General features: G+C 40.2%; 1 protein-coding gene across 1 annotated transcript in view; it reads right to left on the bottom strand.

The window, feature by feature from the left end:
• LOC135476300 (uncharacterized) overlaps nucleotides 1–22,270 on the bottom strand; it is a 48,459-nt gene that overhangs the window by 6,439 nt on the left and 19,750 nt on the right. Inside the window, exons 7-16 of the mRNA XM_064756288.1 lie at nucleotides 21,653–21,711; nucleotides 20,557–20,674; nucleotides 17,488–17,579; nucleotides 15,686–15,860; nucleotides 13,270–13,334; nucleotides 10,952–11,144; nucleotides 10,266–10,381; nucleotides 8,110–8,360; nucleotides 5,740–6,665; nucleotides 806–919 (exon numbers count right to left, since the gene is read on the bottom strand). Of these exons, the coding sequence (XP_064612358.1) occupies nucleotides 806–919; nucleotides 5,740–6,665; nucleotides 8,110–8,360; nucleotides 10,266–10,381; nucleotides 10,952–11,144; nucleotides 13,270–13,334; nucleotides 15,686–15,860; nucleotides 17,488–17,579; nucleotides 20,557–20,674; nucleotides 21,653–21,711 (2,109 nt within the window). The remainder of the gene's footprint in view (nucleotides 1–805; nucleotides 920–5,739; nucleotides 6,666–8,109; nucleotides 8,361–10,265; nucleotides 10,382–10,951; nucleotides 11,145–13,269; nucleotides 13,335–15,685; nucleotides 15,861–17,487; nucleotides 17,580–20,556; nucleotides 20,675–21,652; nucleotides 21,712–22,270) is intronic.

Genomic DNA, 22,270 nt, shown 5'->3' with positions numbered 1-22,270 from the left:
ACCTTTATTTATAGCTTTTGTAAACACAGACGTTAAATGATGAACACATTGTAACATGCATTATTATTTCCTTTTGATGGGAAGAATACGGAGACATATCTGAAGAGAGCCTTATACTCTCTCCACGACAGATCATTTGAATCTTTCCTTTCTATGCTCTGTCAGAGGAAACCTTTTTTCCTGATTTGAGTGAAAAGTGACATAATCTGTGTTAGCTGATGAACACAAGAGAAAAATACCTTGGCCAACCAACACAATTTCCACTGATCTAAGGGGAGGTGTGTCTTCACTCACACTAACATAGCTTACACAGAGGCAGGTTGTTAGCCTGAACCACACAACCTCACATCTCCAATGTAATAATAACTATTTCCGCAATACCTATCGCCACTGAAGGCCCACAGGTGAACCATCAATTGGTCCCATGTCGGTACTTAAAACTCCATCTTTATCAACAAATTAATAAAATCTGACCCATATTCACCTTACTGCTTTGTTCATCAACAGTAGGGCCTAAATGTATAACAACAACAACATGTTACAGATGACTATGTTACGACCATTTCCATTCGTCACTCTGGATTATGTTCATTAGTCATCCTTATCAAATTTGTGAGCTCCTTCAGACGGCGTGTCAAATGACAGGCTAAGGGTCTCTGCAAAAGACTAAATACAACCATACAGTTCACAAAGATATGGTGGAGCCATGAAATTAATTCAAGGTCACACCTCATTACCACAAGGTCACAAGTCATTACCACAAGGTCAATTCCATTGTACTGTTTTATTCCAATCTCCCACTAACCTGTATCAAATAGAGCCATCTGATTGGTCAAATTTGAGTTCACATAGAAGAATGCACCTGTTGTTGAATTCACAATAGCCTTCCCAGATAGAATCAACTTGCCAGCGTCATAGCCTGTAAATTTAAAAATTAATTTGGTTCTTTGTTGTGTGACTGAACAAACTGTACATGAACATAAATGAACAAATGGATGACGACAAAGATCATTGCCAATGGGATTTATTTATTTATTTATTAATTGCTGTTTAACACCATATTGGAAGATTTTTCACTTCTACGATGACTTAAAACATTTTTTGGTGGAGGAAGCATGAGTGCCCTGGGTAAACCCCCAGCCTCGGGCAAGTTAGTGATGAACTTTTCCATACAATATACACACCATACTGGTGAAAGACGAGTGGTCTTCAAAATGTTACACAAATGGTCACAAAATTCAGTTTTTCTCCTCAAGTTTCCAACAAGAAGGCTTTATGAGCCATAGTTTTGCATTAATAAATCTCAAAGACATTAGAAGGGATTGAGATACAGTCTTCCCTGATCCATATTTACTTAATTTTTTGGTTTTCTCCTTCAATGGTTGGAATTAGATATCATCGCATTAAATAATGACTCGTGAATATGAATGGAGCAGAATTATCAAGAGCTGGTACACCGCTGCCTTATTCCAAAATGGCTGCCATTACACACCTCTTCACATAACAACAAGTTTGAATTTGCAAACATCTGTGACATCTCGCAAAATGTTGATGTCATTCTTATGCACAGGCCCCTTATATAGTTAATGGGCCCCAAGTATAGTTAATGGTCCCCATGTTAACAGACAGGGAGGGTAAAATCTGATAGATCGAAAGACAGACAGACCAATCTACAGGCACATCAGAAAATCATCACGTGTATAGTTAATGGGCCCCAAGTATAGTTAATGGTCCCCATGTTAACAGACAGGGTGGGTAAAATCTGATAGATCGAAAGACAGACAGACCAACCTACAGGCACATCAGAAAATCATCACATGTATAGTTAATGGGCCTCATGTATGGTTAATGGGCCCCATGTTAACAGACAGGGTGGGTAAAATCTGACAGATTGACAGACAGACAGACCAACCCTCCGGCACATCAGAAAATCATCACATGTATAGTTAATGGGCCAGATGTATAGTTAATGGTCCCCATGTTAACAGACAGGGAGGGTAAAATCTGATCGATAGACAGACAGACAGAACAACTTACAGGCACATCAGAAAATCATCACGTGTATAGTTAATGGGCCCCATGTATAGTTAATGGGCCCCATGTTAACAGACAGGGAGGGTAAAATCTGATAGATTGACAGACAGACAGACCAACCTACAGGTATATCAGAAAATCATCACGTGTATAGTTAATGGGCCCCATGTATAGTTAATGGGCCCCATGTTAACAGACAGGGAGGGTAAAATCTGATAGATCGACAAACAGACAGACCAACCTACAGGCACATCAGAAAATCATTACGTGTATAGTTAATGGGCCCCATGTATAGTTAATGGGCCCCATGTTAAAAGACAGGGTGGGTAAAATCTGATAGATCGACAGACAGACAGACCAACCTACAGGCACATCAGAAAATCATCACGTGTATAGTTAATGGGCCCCAAGTATAGTCAATGGTCCCCATGTTAACAGACAGGGTGGGTAAAATCTGATAGATCGACAGGCAGACCAACCTTCAGGCACATCAGAAAATCATCACGTGTATAGTTAATGGGCCCCAAGTATAGTCAATGGTCCCCATGTTAACAGACAGGGAGGGTAAAATCTGATAGATCGACAGGCAGACAGACCAACCTTCAGGCACATCAGAAAATCATCACGTGTATAGTTAATGGGCCCCAAGTATAGTCAATGGGCCCCATGTTAACAGACAGGATGGGTAAAATCTGATAGATCGAAAGACAGACAGACCAACCTAGAGGCACATCAGAAAATCATCACGTGTGTAGTTAGTGGGCCCCAAGTATAGTTAATGGGCCCCATGTTAACAGACAGGGTGGGTAAAATCTGATAGATCGACAGTCAGACAGACCAACCTACAGGTATATCAGAAAATCACGTGGATAGTTAATGGGCCCCAAGTATAGTTAATGGGCCCCAAGTATAGTTAATGGGCCCCATGCTAACAGACAGGGTGGGTAAAATCTGATAGATCGACAGGCAGACAGACCAACCTACAGGCACATCAGAAAATCATCACATGTATAGTTAATGGGCCCCATGTTAACAGACAGGGAGGGTAAAACCTGATAGATTGACAGACAGACAGACCAACCTACAGGTATATCAGAAAATCATCACGTGTATAGTTAATGGGCCCCATGTATAGTTAATGGGCCCCATGTTAACAGACAGGGAGGGTAAAATTTGATAGATCGACAGACAGACAGACCAACCTACAGGCACATCAGAAAATCATCACGTGTATAGTTAATGGGCCCCAAGTATAGTTAATGGTCCCCATGTTAACAGACAGGGTGGGTAAAATCTGATAGATCGACAGACAGACAGACCAACCTACAGGAATATCAGAAAATCACGTGGATAGTTAATGGGCCCCAAGTATAGTTAATGGGCCCCATGTTAACAGACAGGGAGGGTAAAATCTGATAGATCGACAGGCAGACAGACCAACCTACAGGCACATCAGAAAATCATCACATGTATAGTTAATGGGCCCCATGTTAACAGACAGGGAGGGTAAAATCTGATAGATCGACAGACAGACAGACAGACAGACCAACCTACAGGTATATCAGAAAATCATCACGTGTATAGTTAATGGGCCCCATGTATAGTTAATGGTCCCCATGTTAACAGACAGGGAGGGTAAAATCTGATAGATCGACAGACAGACAGAACAACCTACAGGTATATCAGAAAATCATCACATGTATAGTTAATGGGCCCCATGTATAGTCAATGGGCCCCATGTTAACAGACAGGGAGGGTAAAATCTGATAGATCAACACACAGACAGACCAACCTACAGGTATATCAGAAAATCATCACATGTATAGTTAATGGGCCCCAAGTATAGTTAATGGGCCCCATGTTAAAAGACAGGGTGGGTAAAATCTGATAGATCGACAAACAGACAGACCAACCTACAGGCACATCAGAAAATCATCACGTGTATAGTTAATGGGCCCCAAGTATAGTCAATGGGCCTTATGTTAAAAGACAGGGAGGGAAAAATCTGATAGATCGACAAACAGACAGACCAACCTACAGGTACATCAAAAAATCATCACGTGTATAGTTAATGGGCCAGATGTATAGTTAATGGGCCCCATGTTAACAGACAGGGTGAGTAAAATCTGATAGATTGACAGACAGACAGACCAACCTACAGGTACATCAGAAAATCATCACGTGTATAGTTAATGGGCCCCATGTATAGTTAATGGGCCCCAAGTTAACAGACAGGGTGGGTAAAATCTGATAGATCGACAGACAGACAGACCAACCTACAGGTACATCAGAAAATCATCACATGTATAGTTAATGGGCCAGATGTATAGTTAATGGTCCCCATGTTAACAGACAGGGTGGGTAAAATCTGATAGATCGACAGACAGACAGACCAACCTACAGGCACATCAGAAAATCATCACGTGTATAGTTAATGGGCCCCATGTATAGTTAATGGGCCCCATGTTAACAGACAGGGAGGGTAAAATCTGATAGATTGACAAACAGACAGACCAACCTACAGGCACATCAGAAAATCATCACGTGTATAGTTAATGGGCCCCATGTATAGTTAATGGGCCCCATGTTAACAGACAGGGTGGGTAAAATCTGATAGATCGACAGACAGACAGACCAACCTACAGGCACATCAGAAAATCATCATGTGCCAGGTCAAACCTAAATAATCCTCTTAAAAAAACACTTTTCAGTTCATAAAAGTCATCAGGAAGGCAAAACCAATTTCATTTTGCTTCTCCAAACATGGATTAAAAAATAAAGTGAAAATCAACCTTTCGATTTTTTGTGATCTCCATTTTTTTATTTGATAACGTAATTGTAAATCATTGTAATTCTCATCAACAGGAAATATTGTCAGGATAATCAACATTGTCCACACATTAGATGAATTTCAACTTTTTATTTTTATACCCTCCTCCAACATTGTGGAAAAAACATTTATTCTGCTCTTAAAACAACAATTAAAATTGGTGTGAATATTATTAATTGTAGTATATACCTGTCCATGTTAATTGTAGTATATACCTGCCCATGTTAATTGTAGTATATACCTGCCCATGTTTATCATAGTATTTACCTGTCCATGTTAATTGTAGTATATACCTGTCCATGTTAATTGTAGTATATACTTGTCCATGTTAATTGTAGTATATACCTGCCCATGTTAATTGTATACCTGCCCATGTTAATTGTAGTATATACCTGCCCATGTTTATCATAGTATTTACCTGTCCATGTTAATTGTAGTATATACCTGTCCATGTTAATTGTAGTATATACCTGCCCACGTTTATCATAGTATTTACCTGTCCATGTTAATTGTAGTATATACCTGCCCATGTTTATCATAGTATTTACCTGTCCATGTTAATTGTAGTATATACCTGCCCATGTTTATCATAGTATTTACCTGCCCATGTTAATTGTAGTATATACCTGCCCATGTTTATCATAGTATTTACCTGTCCAGGTTAATTGTAGTATATACCTGCCCATGTTTATCATAGTATTTACCTGTCCATGTTAATTGTAGTATATACCTGCCCATGTTTATCATAGTATTTACCTGTCCATGTTAATTGTAGTGTATACCTGTCCATGTTAATTGTAGTATATACCTGCCCATGTTAGAAGATCTCAATCCCATACTACCAAGCTTTTTGTTGTACACCTGCATGTACATACCTGGATAACCAGATCTGTCCACTCTTGTGTTGCCATCTTGGTTGTTGGTGGAGGTGTTGATTAACTTTGTATAATTGTGATGGAAAATCACTGAGTATTTCTGGTTGAGTATGGCAGGTGTCGAGCGATTTACCAGGCTTGTGTTCCGATGTGTTGTGCCAGCGTTGTCTGTGTAGATCATGGTCCGATTTTCCTGCCAAGTGACCTCCATGGGCACATCACCCAGTATAACTGTCGTGTTCAGAAACACAATCCGTTGGCCGGACCATGTGAAATTGTATTTCACACTCAGCACTGCATTGTGACAGACTTTCGTAGTTGAGTTGTAAACCGGGAGTGGAGCTGGTGTGTAACCGTCATCAAAACTACATTTAGGAAGCTCTTGTTTCGGAGTGATTGTAATATTTTCCGGATCGGCACAGATGTCGTTTCCGAACGTATCCTGACAGTTCTCAGGAGGCATATCATAATCAAACAGTGATGTGGTGTACTGGTTTAATTCAGTCCGCATGGTATCAGGTGTGTTTAGGAACCCGGTGTTGTCAGGTGAGCAGAAATAGGAGGCTGCCGCTTCTGACACTGCTTTCCCGCTGGAATCTTCCACTGAGAGCACCTGATAGGTTCTCAGACATGGTGGACTCGTTAGGCCCGATGGTTCCGCATACATCCTGGCACTCAGCACCGAGTCTACGCCACAGAGCTCCGGGGTCATCGTGTAGGTACAGTCTGACTCCAAATCTGTCAGGAATCTGACTGGTGCAGTACGAAGACACTGGCCCCCTATGGTGCGCTGAGGAAGGGCGAGAACCCCTGACCGAGAGGACAAACCACCGATGGCTGTAGGCTGAGCTGTCCTCAATCTCTGACCATGTTTGTATCCTGCCGTACCAACATTGGTTTCAGGGGCATTCCTCCAATCTGATTCTCTGTGTGCAAAAACACACACATACCCAACATAACAACAATACATTTATTCATTCAGACAGGGATGGCTACATGTACATGTACACAAATGTACTGGGCTATAAGGAAAGAAAAATGATAGTTTTCTTTTCCAAAACTTTGTGTTATTTCCATGAACACATTACTGTATTTCACCTAATGTTTGGCATGTAAAAACATGCATTCAGAAGCAAGTAAAGGCATAAAAATAACATTTTCTGCCAAAACTTAAGCCTTTCTCATTAATCAAACTTTACAGAAACTGTTAGTGACCCTAAATGAGGCGGATCAATCTATCAGTGTCAAGTAAAGGTGTGGCTAAAACAGCTCTTAGAGCTGGAGGTACTGCAGTGGGCATAAACCCCTCTGCTGATATGATTTCAACATTATTTTACAACAATATGGCAAAGGTCTGGGAATGCTCAACAAAGGGAAGATTTTTTTTTTAATTTAACCCCAGCATTGATGTTTCTGACATAAGAATGCCTCCTCAAAGAGCTAAAGTTCTGCAGTGCTCTGCTCTCCACACACATCCAACTTAGTTCATATCTGTACAGGTGTAAACGTCCTGCTAATGAATTATGTGATATGTGTCTGGTTGAGGACAGAGTCTTACATTTTTTTTGTTGAACCTTTTGTTCCTTTTTAGCTGCAGCTGTCTACCTGCATTACGTGTATATTTACAACACGTACACATATGTATTCCTTGTGTCAGTTCTTTGTGAACCCTGTTACATTGCACACTTAACAACCATGCATGTTTTTTGCAGTATGTATGTGGTACCATCTTCAGTAAAGTCTGCTTATTTCCATGTCTAGAAATTTTGGGTCACCTATTTACTGCATATGTACCTAAGCCTTCTGTATATAATTGCTTTTCTGTTTATTTACTGCATGTGAAAGGACCTCCTCATTTATCCCTGCATGTATGTAGTCCTCTTGTGGCCGCTTCTTATCTTGCATGCACTGTTCTACCCATGCCCTTGTGTTGTTTGTGGTGCACAGCATTCAGCTGAATGGAGATGCCAATAACTTCAAACAATCAACCAACCAAGCAAAGGTGAAATACAGTGTGTCCAAGATTTTCAAGATTTGGACAAGAGTTTAATCCTTATCCATTCCACACACAGCACAGTTAGATCTATCATTCATACTGTCATCTCTATTACACAAATCATGCAATTTATCTTCCCCTGATGTCGATCAATGATATAGGCTATACAATACATATCCACAAAGATGCCCCATAACTTAAATGATTTAAAGAGTTGGATATTGTGTTTTATAGTATAAAACTTAGGGTTGGACGGTGTGTTTTTATGGAATGAAAGGTGATACGATGGAATGGCTCTTGTAAAGTTTATCCCCTAATCTCTCACACTGAGACGGATGTTTCACCACATCGTGCAATGCAGCGAATGCAGTTACCTGTAATTATAGCCTGTATCAACAGAAAACAGCATCTCATAAAAACTCTGGACTGTTCTGGCAACAGCCTGATTGCTGTAGAAGGTTCCCAGGGCGGCACTATTCTGAAACTCCACACACATGAGAGGGAACCAATCTACTTTGTTGTTTTGGGTGGAGTTACACAAGTGGGCGGGGTCTGGCTTGGGCATTCCTCCAATCAGACCTGGAATGCAGCTGGTGAAGGTGGTCTTTTCGTCAGTGGAACAATCCTGACAAACAGAAAGCAAAGAAAAGATTTATTACTGGCTACAATTACAGTTAATACAAATTCTAACAGCTCTGACACAAATTTGTTGAACATGCTTCAATAGGACAACACCAAATTACCTCTGTTGATGTCATTCTTCTTTTTAAAAGGTGCGAAGATCTAACTTTAATACAGACCTTAACTTTGTAAACTTATTCTGAAAGATCACGATAAAGGTTATTTATTTTTTTTAATCCGTTCGAAGATAATTCTAAAATCCTGGCTCTACTTAAATACAATATACAGCTTCCGCAAACTCTTAAGCTGAATAACATCAACTTCATTCAAGACCTGTCAACACTTCTGTCATTCTCAAAGACTGATATCATGTTTTTTTTTTTACATTATGTTGCATGGAAAAGAACTGTCGCTGTCTTGGTATAACTTGAATACTGCATGCTTTAATATGTGAGACCCCACTTCTCGTAGTTTCACGCCACAAGACCTAATCTTGTGTTACATCATAGTTCCATCGCGTAACAAGGGAGATAATTCAGAACAGGTCTATTGCATGCATGGGCATTCCTACCAAAACCAGAAGAATAACAAACCAAACAGCACTGGCATTGAAAATTGTCAGGTTGTTTAGAACTTACAGAAAAATAATAAGACTTCGTACAAAGTATCGTGAAAATTCATTTAGGTGAACGACGAGACTGTTATCTTGTCCTGGTCGAGGGCTAATGTGCTTTTGTCATCTGAAACTGCCTTGTAATGCCTTTTATGACAAACATTGCAATGTGCAGAAGGCCCCACAAACATTGTCCACCGCTTATTGTCACCTAGGCCCCACAAACATTGTCCACCGCTTATTGTCACCTAGGCCCCACAAACGTTATCCACCACTTATTGTCACCTAGGCCCCACAAACGTTATCCACCACTTATTGTCACCTAGGCCCCACAAACATTATCCACCACTTATTGTCACCTAGGCCCCACAAATGCCACCCACCGCTTATTGTCACCTAGGCCCCACAAACGTTGTCCACCATTTATTGTCACCTAGGCCCCATAAACAGTAATTCCAGGTTCACATCCAGGACTGAATGCTTACCTCAACGCTAAATGTATGTGCATAAACACAAACATTCAAAAGCATGGTTTCCTCCCATTACAACACTGGCCACCGTCGTATAAGTGAAATATTCTTGAGCACAGTGGAAAACAACAATCAAACAAATAAATACACAAATCAGAAAAAAACCCCATTAAACTTATTCACTCAGACAGGAATGGCTATATGTACAGAGCTGTACTAGGCTACATGTATAAGGAAAGAATAATGATTGTTTTCTTTTCCAAAACATCATGCTAGTTCCATAAACAAAACAGTGTATTTCACCTAACATTTGGTATGTGAAAATGCACTTTCAGAAGCCTTAGAATGATACTTTTGATGTCAACACAACAGGTTGATGAACCAATCAGAATCAAGCAAAATGTATCACTTGAAAAATGCCAAACTTAAGGTAAGATGCAGTAAATGACAAGGCAAGCGTTTTAACCATCTAGTCATGACCCACTTTGTGTTCCAGCATGTATCTCTCAGTTGTTTACTGTCTCTGTTAACAGGGTTTTTTTTTTCTTCTATATTTGGCTGGTGCTTTACGTCGTACTCAAGAATATTTCACTCATACGACGGTGACCAGCATTATGATGGGCAGAAACAGGGTTGAACCCTTGGGAAACCCTCGTCCATCTGCAGGTTGCTGCAGACCTTCCCATGTACGGTCAGAGAGCAAACCAACATGAGCGGGACTTGAACTCACAGCAACCGCATTGGTGGGAGGCTTCTGGGTCATTGTACCGTGCTGGTGTGCTAACCCCCTTGGCCATGGAGTCCTCCTTAACAGAGTTTGGCTTACCTGATCACAGCAGCACTCCACATTACACGCACCCTTGGTGACATCACAGGCACAAGGGGCTACCTCCACATAGGCTGGGTTAGGGATGATCCTCTCTACATAGGCCTTACTAGCATCTGTAAATGTGTGCAGAACCAAACATCAACTAATTTTGTGTGAACAAAAGCTTAATGGAAAATAAATCTTAATTTTTGAAATCCATGATCAAAAGTAAAAATTATTAACAATTTGCTTTAAACCTAAAATAATTCTTAAAAATTTGTTTTTTGCTTTTTTTTTCCAACATGAACAGCATTCTAAACATTATTTACAGGACCTATTACAGCTATATCTTCCTAGTGGATTTTTATTTAAAATCATGATGGATGCAGCAGAGCGATTCCTCATGTCCTTACTATGCTATGTCTCCACTCCATCATATCAGGATGATGTTGCTATACAAGCCTCAAATAATATCATCAAAATCTGTAGCAGGTATGTTCTGACCTAATTTCCGTATCAATTTCTCCTGTACAAACTAAATAAGAACAAAATCCCTGATATTTCATCCTTACAACCTCTTCACCAATCAGCACTTCACGGTATGCAAATATGAAGCTTTCTAACTGGCTGTTTGATATTTTGATTGACAGGACTGAATGATTGATATTTTGATTGACAGCGCTTCCTGATGAATTCCCACCCACCGTTAGCCAGAGTCCAGTTTGTAGTGGAGGGCTGAAGGTACACACTAGTTAGTAAGGCCACAGATGCGTTCTGGTACTTGGGGCTGTTGTTGATGTTAGATGGGGCACAGCAAGTGACCAGAACTAACTCCAGCTCTGGGTCTGTAACATCAACAGTACGCAAAATCTCCAAGCCGCGGTAAATACGACCAGCCTGAAGGCAGAAGAGCAGATACCATACAAACATATGGCTGTAACACCAACAGTACGCAAAATCTCCAAGCCGCGGTAAATACGACCAGCCTGAAGGCAGAAGAAAAGATACCATACAAACATATGGCTGTAACACCAACAGTACGCAGAATCTCCAAGCCGCGGTAAATACGACCAGCCTGAAGGCAGTAGAACAGATACCATACAAACATATGGCTGTAACACCAACAGTACGCAGAATCTCCAAGCCACGGTAAATACGACCAGCTTGAAGGCAGTAGAACAGATACCATACAAACATATGGCTGTAACACCAACAGTACGCAGAATCTCCAAGCCGCGGTAAATACGACCAGCCTGAAGGCAGTAGAACAGATACCATACAAACATATGGCTGTAACATTATTTATTTAGCCACTAACGCTACTGGTTGATTTCGAAAATACAGGTTTATGAGTGGGTGAAACAGGGGTGCCTGGAGTAAACAACCTTCCATCGCCAGGTGTCTGACAAACCCCCTGGAGTAAACCACCTTCCATCGCCAGGTGCCTGACAAGCCCCCTGGAGTAAACCACCTTCCATCACCAGGTGCCTGACAAACCCCCTGGAGTAAACCACCTTCCATCGCCAGGTGCCTGACAAACCCCCTGGAGTAAACCACCTTCCATCGCCAGGTACCTGACAAACCCCCTGGAGTAAACCACCTTCCATCGCCAGGTACCTGACAAATCCCCTGGAGTAAACCACCTTCCATTGCCAGGTGCCTGACAAATCCCCTGGAGTAAACCACCTTCCATCGCCAGGTGACTGACAAACCCCCTGGAGTAAACCACCTTCCATGGCCAGGTACATGACAAATCCCCTGGAGTAAACTGCCTTCCATGGCCAGGTGTCTGACAAACCCCCTGGAGTAAACCACCTTCCATCGCCAGGTACCTGACAAATCCCCTGGAGTAAACTGCCTTCCATGGCCAGGTGACTGACAAACCCCCTGGAGAAAACCACCTTCCATCGCCAGGTACATGACAAACCCCCTGGAGAAAACCACCTTCCATTGCCAGGTGCCTGACAAACCCCCTGGAGTAAACCACCTTCCATCGCCAGGTGACTGACAAACCCCCTGGAGTTAACCACTTTCCATTGCCAGGTGCCTGACAAACCCCCTGGAGAAAACCACCTTCCATTGCCAGATGCCTGACAAACCCCTGGAGAAACCACCTTCCATCGCCAGGTGCCTGACAAACCCCCTGGAGTAAACCACCTTCCATCGCCAGGTACCTGACAAACCCCCTGGAGTAAACCACCTTCCATCACAAGGTACCTGACAAACCCCCTGGAGTAAACCACCTTCCATGGCCAGGTACCTGACAAACCCCCTGGAGTAAACCACCTTCCATCGCCAGGTACCTGACAAACCCCCTGGAGTAAACCACCTTCCATCGCCAGGTACCTGACAAACCCCCTGGAGAAAACCACCTTCCATCACCAGGTACCTGACAAACCCCCTGGAGTAAACCACCTTCCATCGCCAGGTACCTGACAAACCCCCTGGAGTAAACCACCTTTCATCGCCAGGCACCTGACAAACCCCCTGGAGTAAACCACCTTCCATCACCAGGTGCCTGACAAACCCCCTGGAGTAAACCACCTTCCATCGCCAGGTACCTGACAAACCCCCTGGAGTAAACCACCTTCCATCGCCAGGTACCTGACAAACCCCCTGGAGTAAACCACCTTCCATCGCCAGGTACCTGACAAACCTCCTGACTTAAGCCACAGATGAAGCTGTGAGAACTGGATTTGAACATACAAACTCACTTGTCAAGGGCTTAATACATATTCAAACTTTATAAACTGATCAAGCTGGTTTCACACTTTGTTCTTGAGTCAGCATGCAAAGTTTTATCAAGATTGGGCAGCATTTGAAACACTTTTTGCAAATTATGATCAAACATTCATATAGAATGAATGGAACCATTAAATATGCGTGGATCAAGCTGGTTTTCAAAACTGATCTCACGTGAACATAAAATTTTATCAAAACTGGATAATATTTGGCAAAGAATAGTTATAGCATAGAAATGAAAGCGCGACAGACAGACAGACAGGCTTTTAAATTTCTTTACCGTTATTTCTACCCTGGATGGAATCACTTCCCAGAGAGAGAGGTTTAGCCTTGGGTCAACTGTGGCTGGAATGAGAATATTCACACAGGTAATATCTATCTATCTATCTATCTATCTATCTATCTATATATATATATTTGAAGAGTTCCAGCCTAGCCACTCATTGGAAATCTATGTTTTGTTTTCCTTGTTTTACATTTCAGCCACAAAAATACTTTGAAGAAGAATTTCTCTATAAATTGATCAAGAATTCAGTTAAGACATTCATATAATATACACAAAATATGGCGTTCTTTTCTTTTTTTTGTACCCTTTCTCCACATCAGAACACAAAGTAGTTAACATATATATAAACTGTACATAAATTCTCCATAATTTCCATCAGTATAGTATAACTTCAGATTAAATCTGAAAAGATAATTGTTAAGATTTTGAAGATTTGAAGCAGGGTCATATAACTTGAAGGTTCTCATCACAAACAACAGGAAAACATCATGACTGTACATATAGAAATTTTATAAAACACATTTCAAAATGAGGCTTTTTGTACGCTTTAAGTTAGTAGCTAAAAATATTTTCATGAAAACATAGCATTTTATTGCTAAACCATCCTATCTTTGCTGAATTCAATTGCTAGTTTTAATAGCTCTTGATCAGTTTGGGAGCCCAGATGTATTCCTGAACTATAATGGCCCTAGATATGGCCGTGATCATCCTCTGTGTCATCTCGTCATTGAGTCAGCCAGTGCAAAAGTAATCCACATGCGAAACTTATATTTACCATACGCCAAAGCTACATGTATGTCTGTCTGGGGACCAGGAGGTCAGCCAAAAATGTGAAAAAGGTGTCCAAACATTGTTTCTGAGGTCATTTTGTCACAGCACTGTTTATAGATTTCATTCTCTCCTATCTCTCCCTTGTTGAAAATGCTGAAAACAGGGTTTCTAAATAACACCAGTTTTCCTTTCACCGGTCCACTTGGACAGGTAACTGGCTGACACTATACTTCGGATTTTTTTACTGGTCCATTTGGACAGGTAACTGGCTGACACTATACTTGGGATTTTTCACCGGTCCATTTGGACAGGTAACTGGCTGACACTATACTTGTGATTTTTCACCAGTCCATTTGGACAGATAACTGGCTGACACTATACTTGGGATTTTTCACTGGTCCATTTGGACAGGTAACTGGCTGACACTATACTTGGGATTTTTCACCAGTCCATTTAGACAGGTAACTGGCTGACACTATACTTGGGATTTTTTACTGGTCCACTTGGACAGGTAACTGGCTGACACTATACTTGTGATTTTTCACCAGTCCATTTGGACAGGTAACTGGCTGACACTATACTTGAGATTTTTCACCAGTCCATTTGGACAGCTAACTGGCTGACATTATACTTGGGATTTTTCACTGGTCCATTTGGATAGGTAACTGGCTGACACTATAGTTGGGATTTTTCACCAGTCCATTTGGACAGGTAACTGGCTGACACAATACTTGGGATTTTTCACTGGTCCACTTGGACAGGTAACTGGCTGACACTATACTTGGGATTTTTTACTGGTCCACTTGGACAGGTAACTGGCTGACACTATACTTCGGATTTTTCACCAGTCCATTTGGACAGGTAACTGGCTGACACTATACTTGGGATTTTTTACTGGTCCACATGGACAGGTAACTAGCTGACACTATACTTGGGATTTTTTACTGGTCCACTTGGACAGGTAACTGGCTGACACTATACTTGGGATTTTTCACCAGTCCATTTAGACAGGTAACTGGCTGACACTATACTTGGGATTTTTTACTGGTCCACTTGGACTGGTAACTGGCTGACACTATACTTGGGATTTTTCACTGGTCCACTTGGACAGGTAACTGGCTGACACTATACTTGGGATTTTTCACCAGTCCATTTGGACAGGTAACTGGCTGACACTATACTTGGGATTTTTCACTGGTCCACTTGGACAGGTAACTGGCTGACACTATACTTGGGATTTTTCACCGGTCCATTTGGACGGGTAACTGTCTAACCATATACTTGGGATTTTTCACCGAAATTTTGATTAATTTCTTGAAAACTTTATGTTCTGGTATAAAAAATATAATTTTAAGGCCTTTATCTGCTTCTGAAAGTGCATTTTCACCGGGCACAAACTTTTAGGAAATACTGAGAGTTTTAGAAATACAGTATTTAAACACCATTTTATTCTCACATGAGTAATTTAATTGGTATTTTATGCTGTAATCAAGAATATCTGATTATGGTGGGAGGAAACCAGGCACAGTTGCTGGCAGACCTTCCCAAATATGGCTGAAGAGGAAGCCAGCATGGGCTGAATTTGAACTCACAGCAACCACATTGGTGATGATGATTTTAATTGATTGATTAATCTTACCATTGACTGTTGGTGCTGCTGTTGTTGTTGTTATGGCTGTGTCTGTTGTGAAGCTGCAGTCAGGGGTTTCAGCTTTTGACACGGCATCTTGTGTGTTGTTCTCAACACTGGCCTGACAGAGGAAAGTAACCATCTGGTCGTTGCTGGAAACAGGGCTGTCAAGGGAGATAACTGTCTGAAGTGGAAGGACAGAAGAGATGCTACAAATATTAACTGCGACAAGCAAGATAGATAATTCACATGGCCAGGGGCCCACGTTCAAGCCTTTTTGTAGGGTGTTGCAGCTATCACAAACTACTTGTTACTGTCTCCAAGAGATAATAACAAACAAGGTACCTGTGTCCATAAAACATTATACTGTGTTTAATAATAAAATGATGAATTCCTTCTTGGTTCTTGCTTCCGGTCACATCCAGAGGACACGCTCATGCTGGTTTCCTCTACGGCTGTACCTGGGAAGATCTGTCAGCAACCTGCTGAAACTTGTGAGTTTCCCCGGGGTTCTGCCCGGTTTCCTCACACCATTATGATGGCCGTCTTCGTATAAGTGAAATATTCTTGAGTACTGCGTAAAACACCAATCAAATAAATCAACATTATACAAACATTTACACAATATGTAAATAATTCCTCATGTAAAGATGTGCACAGTGTACACTATTTTCCAATTTTTAATAGGCTTTTGAGTATAAAGTATTACGGAGACATACTAAGGTACATGTACAAAAGACTCTCCATTTTCTTAAAAAGTATACAGAATCAATGCTGATTGGCTGACAGTGGAGATAGGATTTCCAGGGTTAAATCTTGTAGTCTTGGTCGCGCTTGAATAAATGTACCATACCTAAAATACAGCTTAGGCAAAGGTAAAGCCTGGACTTGCCTATCTCTCTCATCAGCCAATCAGAATGGATTCTGTATCAGTTTAAGGTTGTTCTCAACATTACATGTATTTTGGTCTTTTCACATCAGTGCAGCCTGCTGCTTCCAGTACTGAACTGAGGCCATAAAGTGAAAAACTTGATTTATATAATCGTAGGGCCAAACACAACTTACTTATTTGGAAACCATTTGTGTAAACTAATTTGGGCTAAATTATTTTCAGATATTAAGACGTTTGAAATTAATGCCTTATAAACTAAATTGTAGTGTAAAACTTACTTTGTAAATCTTTGTCCAGTCAGTTGACAAGAATATTGGGAATTTTCTCAAATACTGAAGTTAATTTTGTCAGGCAATAATCTGGGCTTTTTAGGCTATGCTGTAATAAACCATATTCGTATTTCAGGATGAGTGCCACTACACTCGCAACAACAGGGTAGCCGTGGTCAAATTAGCACCCAGTCGTGGACTTTGAAGTTTGAGGTTGCAGCTGCTTTTCACAGCCTATAAAATGGCAACATTTCAAAGTGACACTTTCTCCTTGACATTTTCGGTTTCTCCACTGTTTTCACTATCAGTCACTGTGAATGGGGGCACAATTTCCAATGCAGAATTTCAATGAAACAGATATTTAATGTAGTAAGCTGCTAGGTTAAAGCACAGGCTGTAGAGTGAGAATTTGCTCCTATCTCCCATATACAGAGAGATCTCACGACATTTCTGTTAAAAAAATGGCAGCCGTCTGAAATACAAAAGTGAGTTATTTGTGCCCCATTAAACGGTATCCTTGCATACGCCCATGTCGTGTTACTGGTAACGTAGTAAACAACAGGCCTATAACTGACACAAAGTGGAATAAGAGTTTAATTATCTTCAATAATAAATGCCTAAAATCTTTGCACAAGAAAGAGAAGACTCACTTTTATAGTTGGAGATGTGGACTGGATGAACTCAGGGAATTCTGGGTAAAGATGTACACTTCCTGTCTCCATTTCAAATTGGCTTGATGAACCTAAATATGTAACACAAAAACATTTAAGACAACACAAAAACATTCAAAACAGTTTCAAAAGTGTTAATGCTGTTTATCACATTATTTTTGTATCAGTTTACCAATAGTACAATTTACAAAAAAAAAAAAAGATTAGGTGCAACAGCAACATGATAAATGTACTGTCATAATTATCTTATCTGATTTTGTTTTAACACCGTTCTTAAGGATTTTTCTTTTGTAGAGCAGCAGTAAGTTTTATGAGTGGTGTAACTGGAGTGCCTGGTGTCACTGGAGTGCCTGGTGTAACTGGAGTGCCTGGTGTAACTGGAGTGCCTGGTGTAAACTGGAGTGCCTGGTGTAACTGGAGTGCCTGGTGTAACTGGAGTGCCTGGTGTAAACTGAAGTGTCTGGTGTAACTAGAGTGCCTGGTATAAACTGGAGTGTCTGGTGTAACTGGAGTGCCTGGTGTAAACTGGAGTGCCTGGTGTAAACTGGGGTGCCTGGTATAAACTGGAGTGCCTGGTGTAAACTGGAGTCCTGGTCCCATTTACAATTACTGTTTCCTCACTAGGAACTTTCAACAGCTACATGTACATGTAAGAACAAAAAACACATGGAGCTGTAATTCTTCAACCTTTTCGCAATGTTTGCATAATGTTACTATTCAAGCTTTACCTTTTGCTGTGATGTCAGGCTACTGTCTGAGCAGGTGATTATTTTGTAAGAATCCACACACTTGGGATTTAGTTGTTTGAGTGGTGAAGGGTGACAACTTGTATCGCCTGAGTGCGCCTTTGTTTGGTGTACGGTAGAACGGGATTTGAACGCCCAACAAGGCTCTAAAACATTCCAATATCCACTAAGCTATCCAGGAGGGCCATGCAACCTCCTTTTAGACAAATTTAAACATCTGTTGTGACAACAATCCTTTATCTAACTGAGCACTTCTTTTTCAAGAATGGACAGGTATTGGGAAAGTTTGGTAAGATGCCAAACTGCATAATGCACTAGTCTCTGGAAGGGACAGTCAGCCATCAGGCATCACTTGTATGTATACAAGGTAAGAGTATAAATTCTAACGTCATGTTATAAACAGCCTTTGTAGAATTATGACCAGTTTAAAAAAATTTGTTGATAAACAGCTGTGTTGCACTTTGTTCAATTATCTAAATATGATATAATGGTTGGTCAGAAAATCCTGACCTTGGGGCAATGCTTAATAATGGAATAAATTGACACATCTGACATAGGTAACTTACATTATACAGCAATGCACCAAGGTTAGAATTTGCTCCAAGAATACTGGACTTTTACTGCACTGGGTCAAGAATAATGATTGCCCGACCCAGTTACTGTTCGTAATCTTACACACCCAGCATAGGCTCATATACTAACCTACACAGAGTACAATCTACAGGAGAGTCACTGGTAATTGGGATGTAATGTTTTTGTGATGATTTGTTTGACGTGACGCGACACAATTTTTGAAAAAAGAATCGATAGTTGTTACATTACTTCAAAGTAACTTCAAAGTAATGTAACAACTACCGATTGATCTGAACACTTGAATCGACATTTCTAAGCTTTCTTGAAAGTTTAAAAGAAAAGACAATAAGTAATATAAGAGAATTGGAAACAGATCTAAGTGGCCTCAGACATTTTTTCTGATGTGCTCTGAAGTTGAATTCATATATCAACTTTGAATTTGGAATTCTAACGGGACCATGGGATATGCCATGTGACAGAAACTGTAAATAATATGTCATGTCATGTCATGTTTACCCCATGCTTAAATGATACGCAAAACAGTGTCCATGTGACCCGGTGGAAAATGGTGTATTCTTGGCTTACAAAAATATATCTCACCTGATTGGTTAAAATTGATAACATGGAAGCACTTTCATTTTCTCAATGTGCGTGATTTAGCTTACTTTAAACCGTGATATCTCGGTTATGCAACATCACTAAAACACGAAGGTATGATTTTAAAACTTTTATATGAGGTACTGTATAGACAGACAGATATATAAATTTGGTTTAGTATTGTCTTTTTACTTTAAATGCCCAATAGTCTAGCAATATTAAGCACCCAAGGCAAGTAGAAGTAGGCATTCAGAGAATACTGCTAGCTCACCTGATTGAGCAGTTTGTAAAATTATACAATGTTCATGTCCTGATATATTCAAATACTGACCTCAAAACCAAAATAACGTAGAATGTTTGACACTGTCATGCATAGGTATTATTCTCATAGATAGACACATAGATATGTAGATAGTATTAAGATCTTGCCATTAAATCAACAAGACAGGCCAAAATTATGACTTTATCATTTGCATAAGGATCGCTGAGTAGAGACTTCATGTGTTATGGAGTATGTGGGGAGTTTGTGGACAAATTTATCATGGAGGTCTTTGATATGCAAATCACAAACTTCATTTGGCCATGTACTATGTAACATGTTACATGTAACTTCATCCATGTACTATGGGTGGCAGCTTCAGCCCTGTGAACGGCTGATTAAATATTGTGCTATGAGGTACAAAACTTCCTTGGTCTTTGATATGCAAATCACGAACTTCATTTGGCCATGTACTATGTAACATGTTACATGTAACTTCCTCCATGTACAATGGGTGGCAGCTTCAGCCCTGTGAACGGCTGATTAAATATTGTGCTATGAGGTACAAACTTCCTTGGTCTTTGATATGCAAATCGCTACCGGCAATTACACGTACCTTTGTACTTAACCATGGGTGGCCAATGCAACCCTATGATTGGCCAAAAGCTTTAACACCTACACTGCCCCCGACAGCATCTGATCCCCCTTTCATAATACCTCCCCTTACTTTGTACAGGTGAGCTAATAATAAATAAATATACTGAAACACTCTTGACACTATGAATGAGCTTATAGACAAATAAGTCTCATCTGATTGGTTAAAACTGATAACCAAACACTGTAGTTCTCAGCCAGGCGTTATATGTACTTTACCTTCAGATGTGGAGAACTGGTATTGGTTCCCAGTGATGGACTCAGCCGAACACTGAACTCTGACTGCCGAACCTTTAGTCTGGATGGTGTATGGTACTATTAGCAAGACAAACGATTCCTGTGAAAGGACAAAATGGTCAAAGTGTATCAGCATCAAGACTGGAGCTTTAGTTGACTGAGCCATTGAAGCCCTCGCATTACAACAACAGTAAAAGATGCAAGGGTTTATCAGCAGAGCAAGTGTTACAGAATAGGGCTGGCTGAAATACCTCCCTTGAGATCACTCTCCCATTGTTTTTAGGAGTAAGCTGTGGTTAAGTTAAGGGGTAAGCTAACGGTAAGTTTTCGGAGTTAAAGTGGAAGACCTAGCTTTAAGACAGATTTTAATGCTGTAAACTTGTTTAAAAAGCCCCTGAAAAAAGTTTTTGCATTTTCAAAAATCCATTTGGGGGTAATCAAAAAACAATCGGGCCCTAATTAAATACAATAGACAGCTTGGGCAAACTCAAATATATATATTCTACCTAAGCTAAAAAAACATCTATTTTTTTTTCAGGATCTTTTAACATTTCTGCAACTCTTGAAGGCTGATGTCAGGTTTTTTCGCTGTTGTGATGTACCTCATACACTGTATGCTTTAATAAGCCATGTTCCATTTCTTGTTGTTTTATGCCTCAAAAACTAAACTTGCATTCCGTCTTAATTACTGTCATGTAACAAGGGAGGTACCCTAAATAACCTAAAACCTAAATTTTAGGTCATTTAGGGTCATTCAGAGCAGGCTTATTGGTTATTCAAAAGTTAAACCAGTTTTAAATCCCATCCTTTTCCCATCCTGACTAATCAGAGGGTGTTTCTGACACATGTATTATCGAGTTAATTACCGAAGAACTATAAAAGTCTATTTTATATTCAGGACTCAGTTTTAACAAAAAAAATACTTCAAGCATGGTAAGTATGACCTAGTCTGACAAAACTCTATATTCCTGAAAAGCTGAAGACAAACCAGTGAGTTTTCTTCTAGGATAACCCTCAGTACTACGTCTTTATAAAATAGTGTACAGCGTAATATTACCACACATGTCCACATACTCACATTTCTAGGCAGCTGATACTTTGGATATGCACCAGTTGTGTTGATGGATATAGCCAAATCTGGGGTTTTGAAAAGAAAAAAAAAGATAAAACAGGCGATTATTTAAAGAGACATATTGCTGAAAGAAATTAAAAATTTTTGAGTTGAATCACCTAAACACAAAAATAGTAACCGGAGTATCTGACACTTTAATCAATACCCTAAATCTATATTTTCAAAAAAAGGTCAATTAAGAGAATAAGAAGGGGAAATCTGTCACTGATCTAAAAGGTCCACCCAATGAGTTAACACGCAAATGAGCCAACACAGACAGTCACACAATGCTATGTTCACTCCTGGATCGCACCTGTTAAACAATATTACAGATTGAAAGTGAATTATAAGTGTACCAAATCAAACGATATTTCAGATTGAAAGAGAATTATAAGTGTACCAAACCAAACAATATTACAGACTGAAAGCGAATTATAAGTGTACCAAACCAAACAATATTACAGATTGAAAGCGAATTAAAAGTGTACCAAACCAAACAATATTATTGACTGAAAGCGAATTATAAGTGTACCAAACCAAACAATATTACAGACTGAAAGCGAATTATAAGTGTACCCAACCAAA

Source organism: Liolophura sinensis, chromosome 10 (assembly GCF_032854445.1).
Source record: "Liolophura sinensis isolate JHLJ2023 chromosome 10, CUHK_Ljap_v2, whole genome shotgun sequence".
In the NCBI taxonomy this organism is placed as follows: domain Eukaryota; kingdom Metazoa; phylum Mollusca; class Polyplacophora; order Chitonida; family Chitonidae; genus Liolophura; species Liolophura sinensis.
This window is presented reverse-complemented; position numbering and strand designations above follow the sequence as displayed.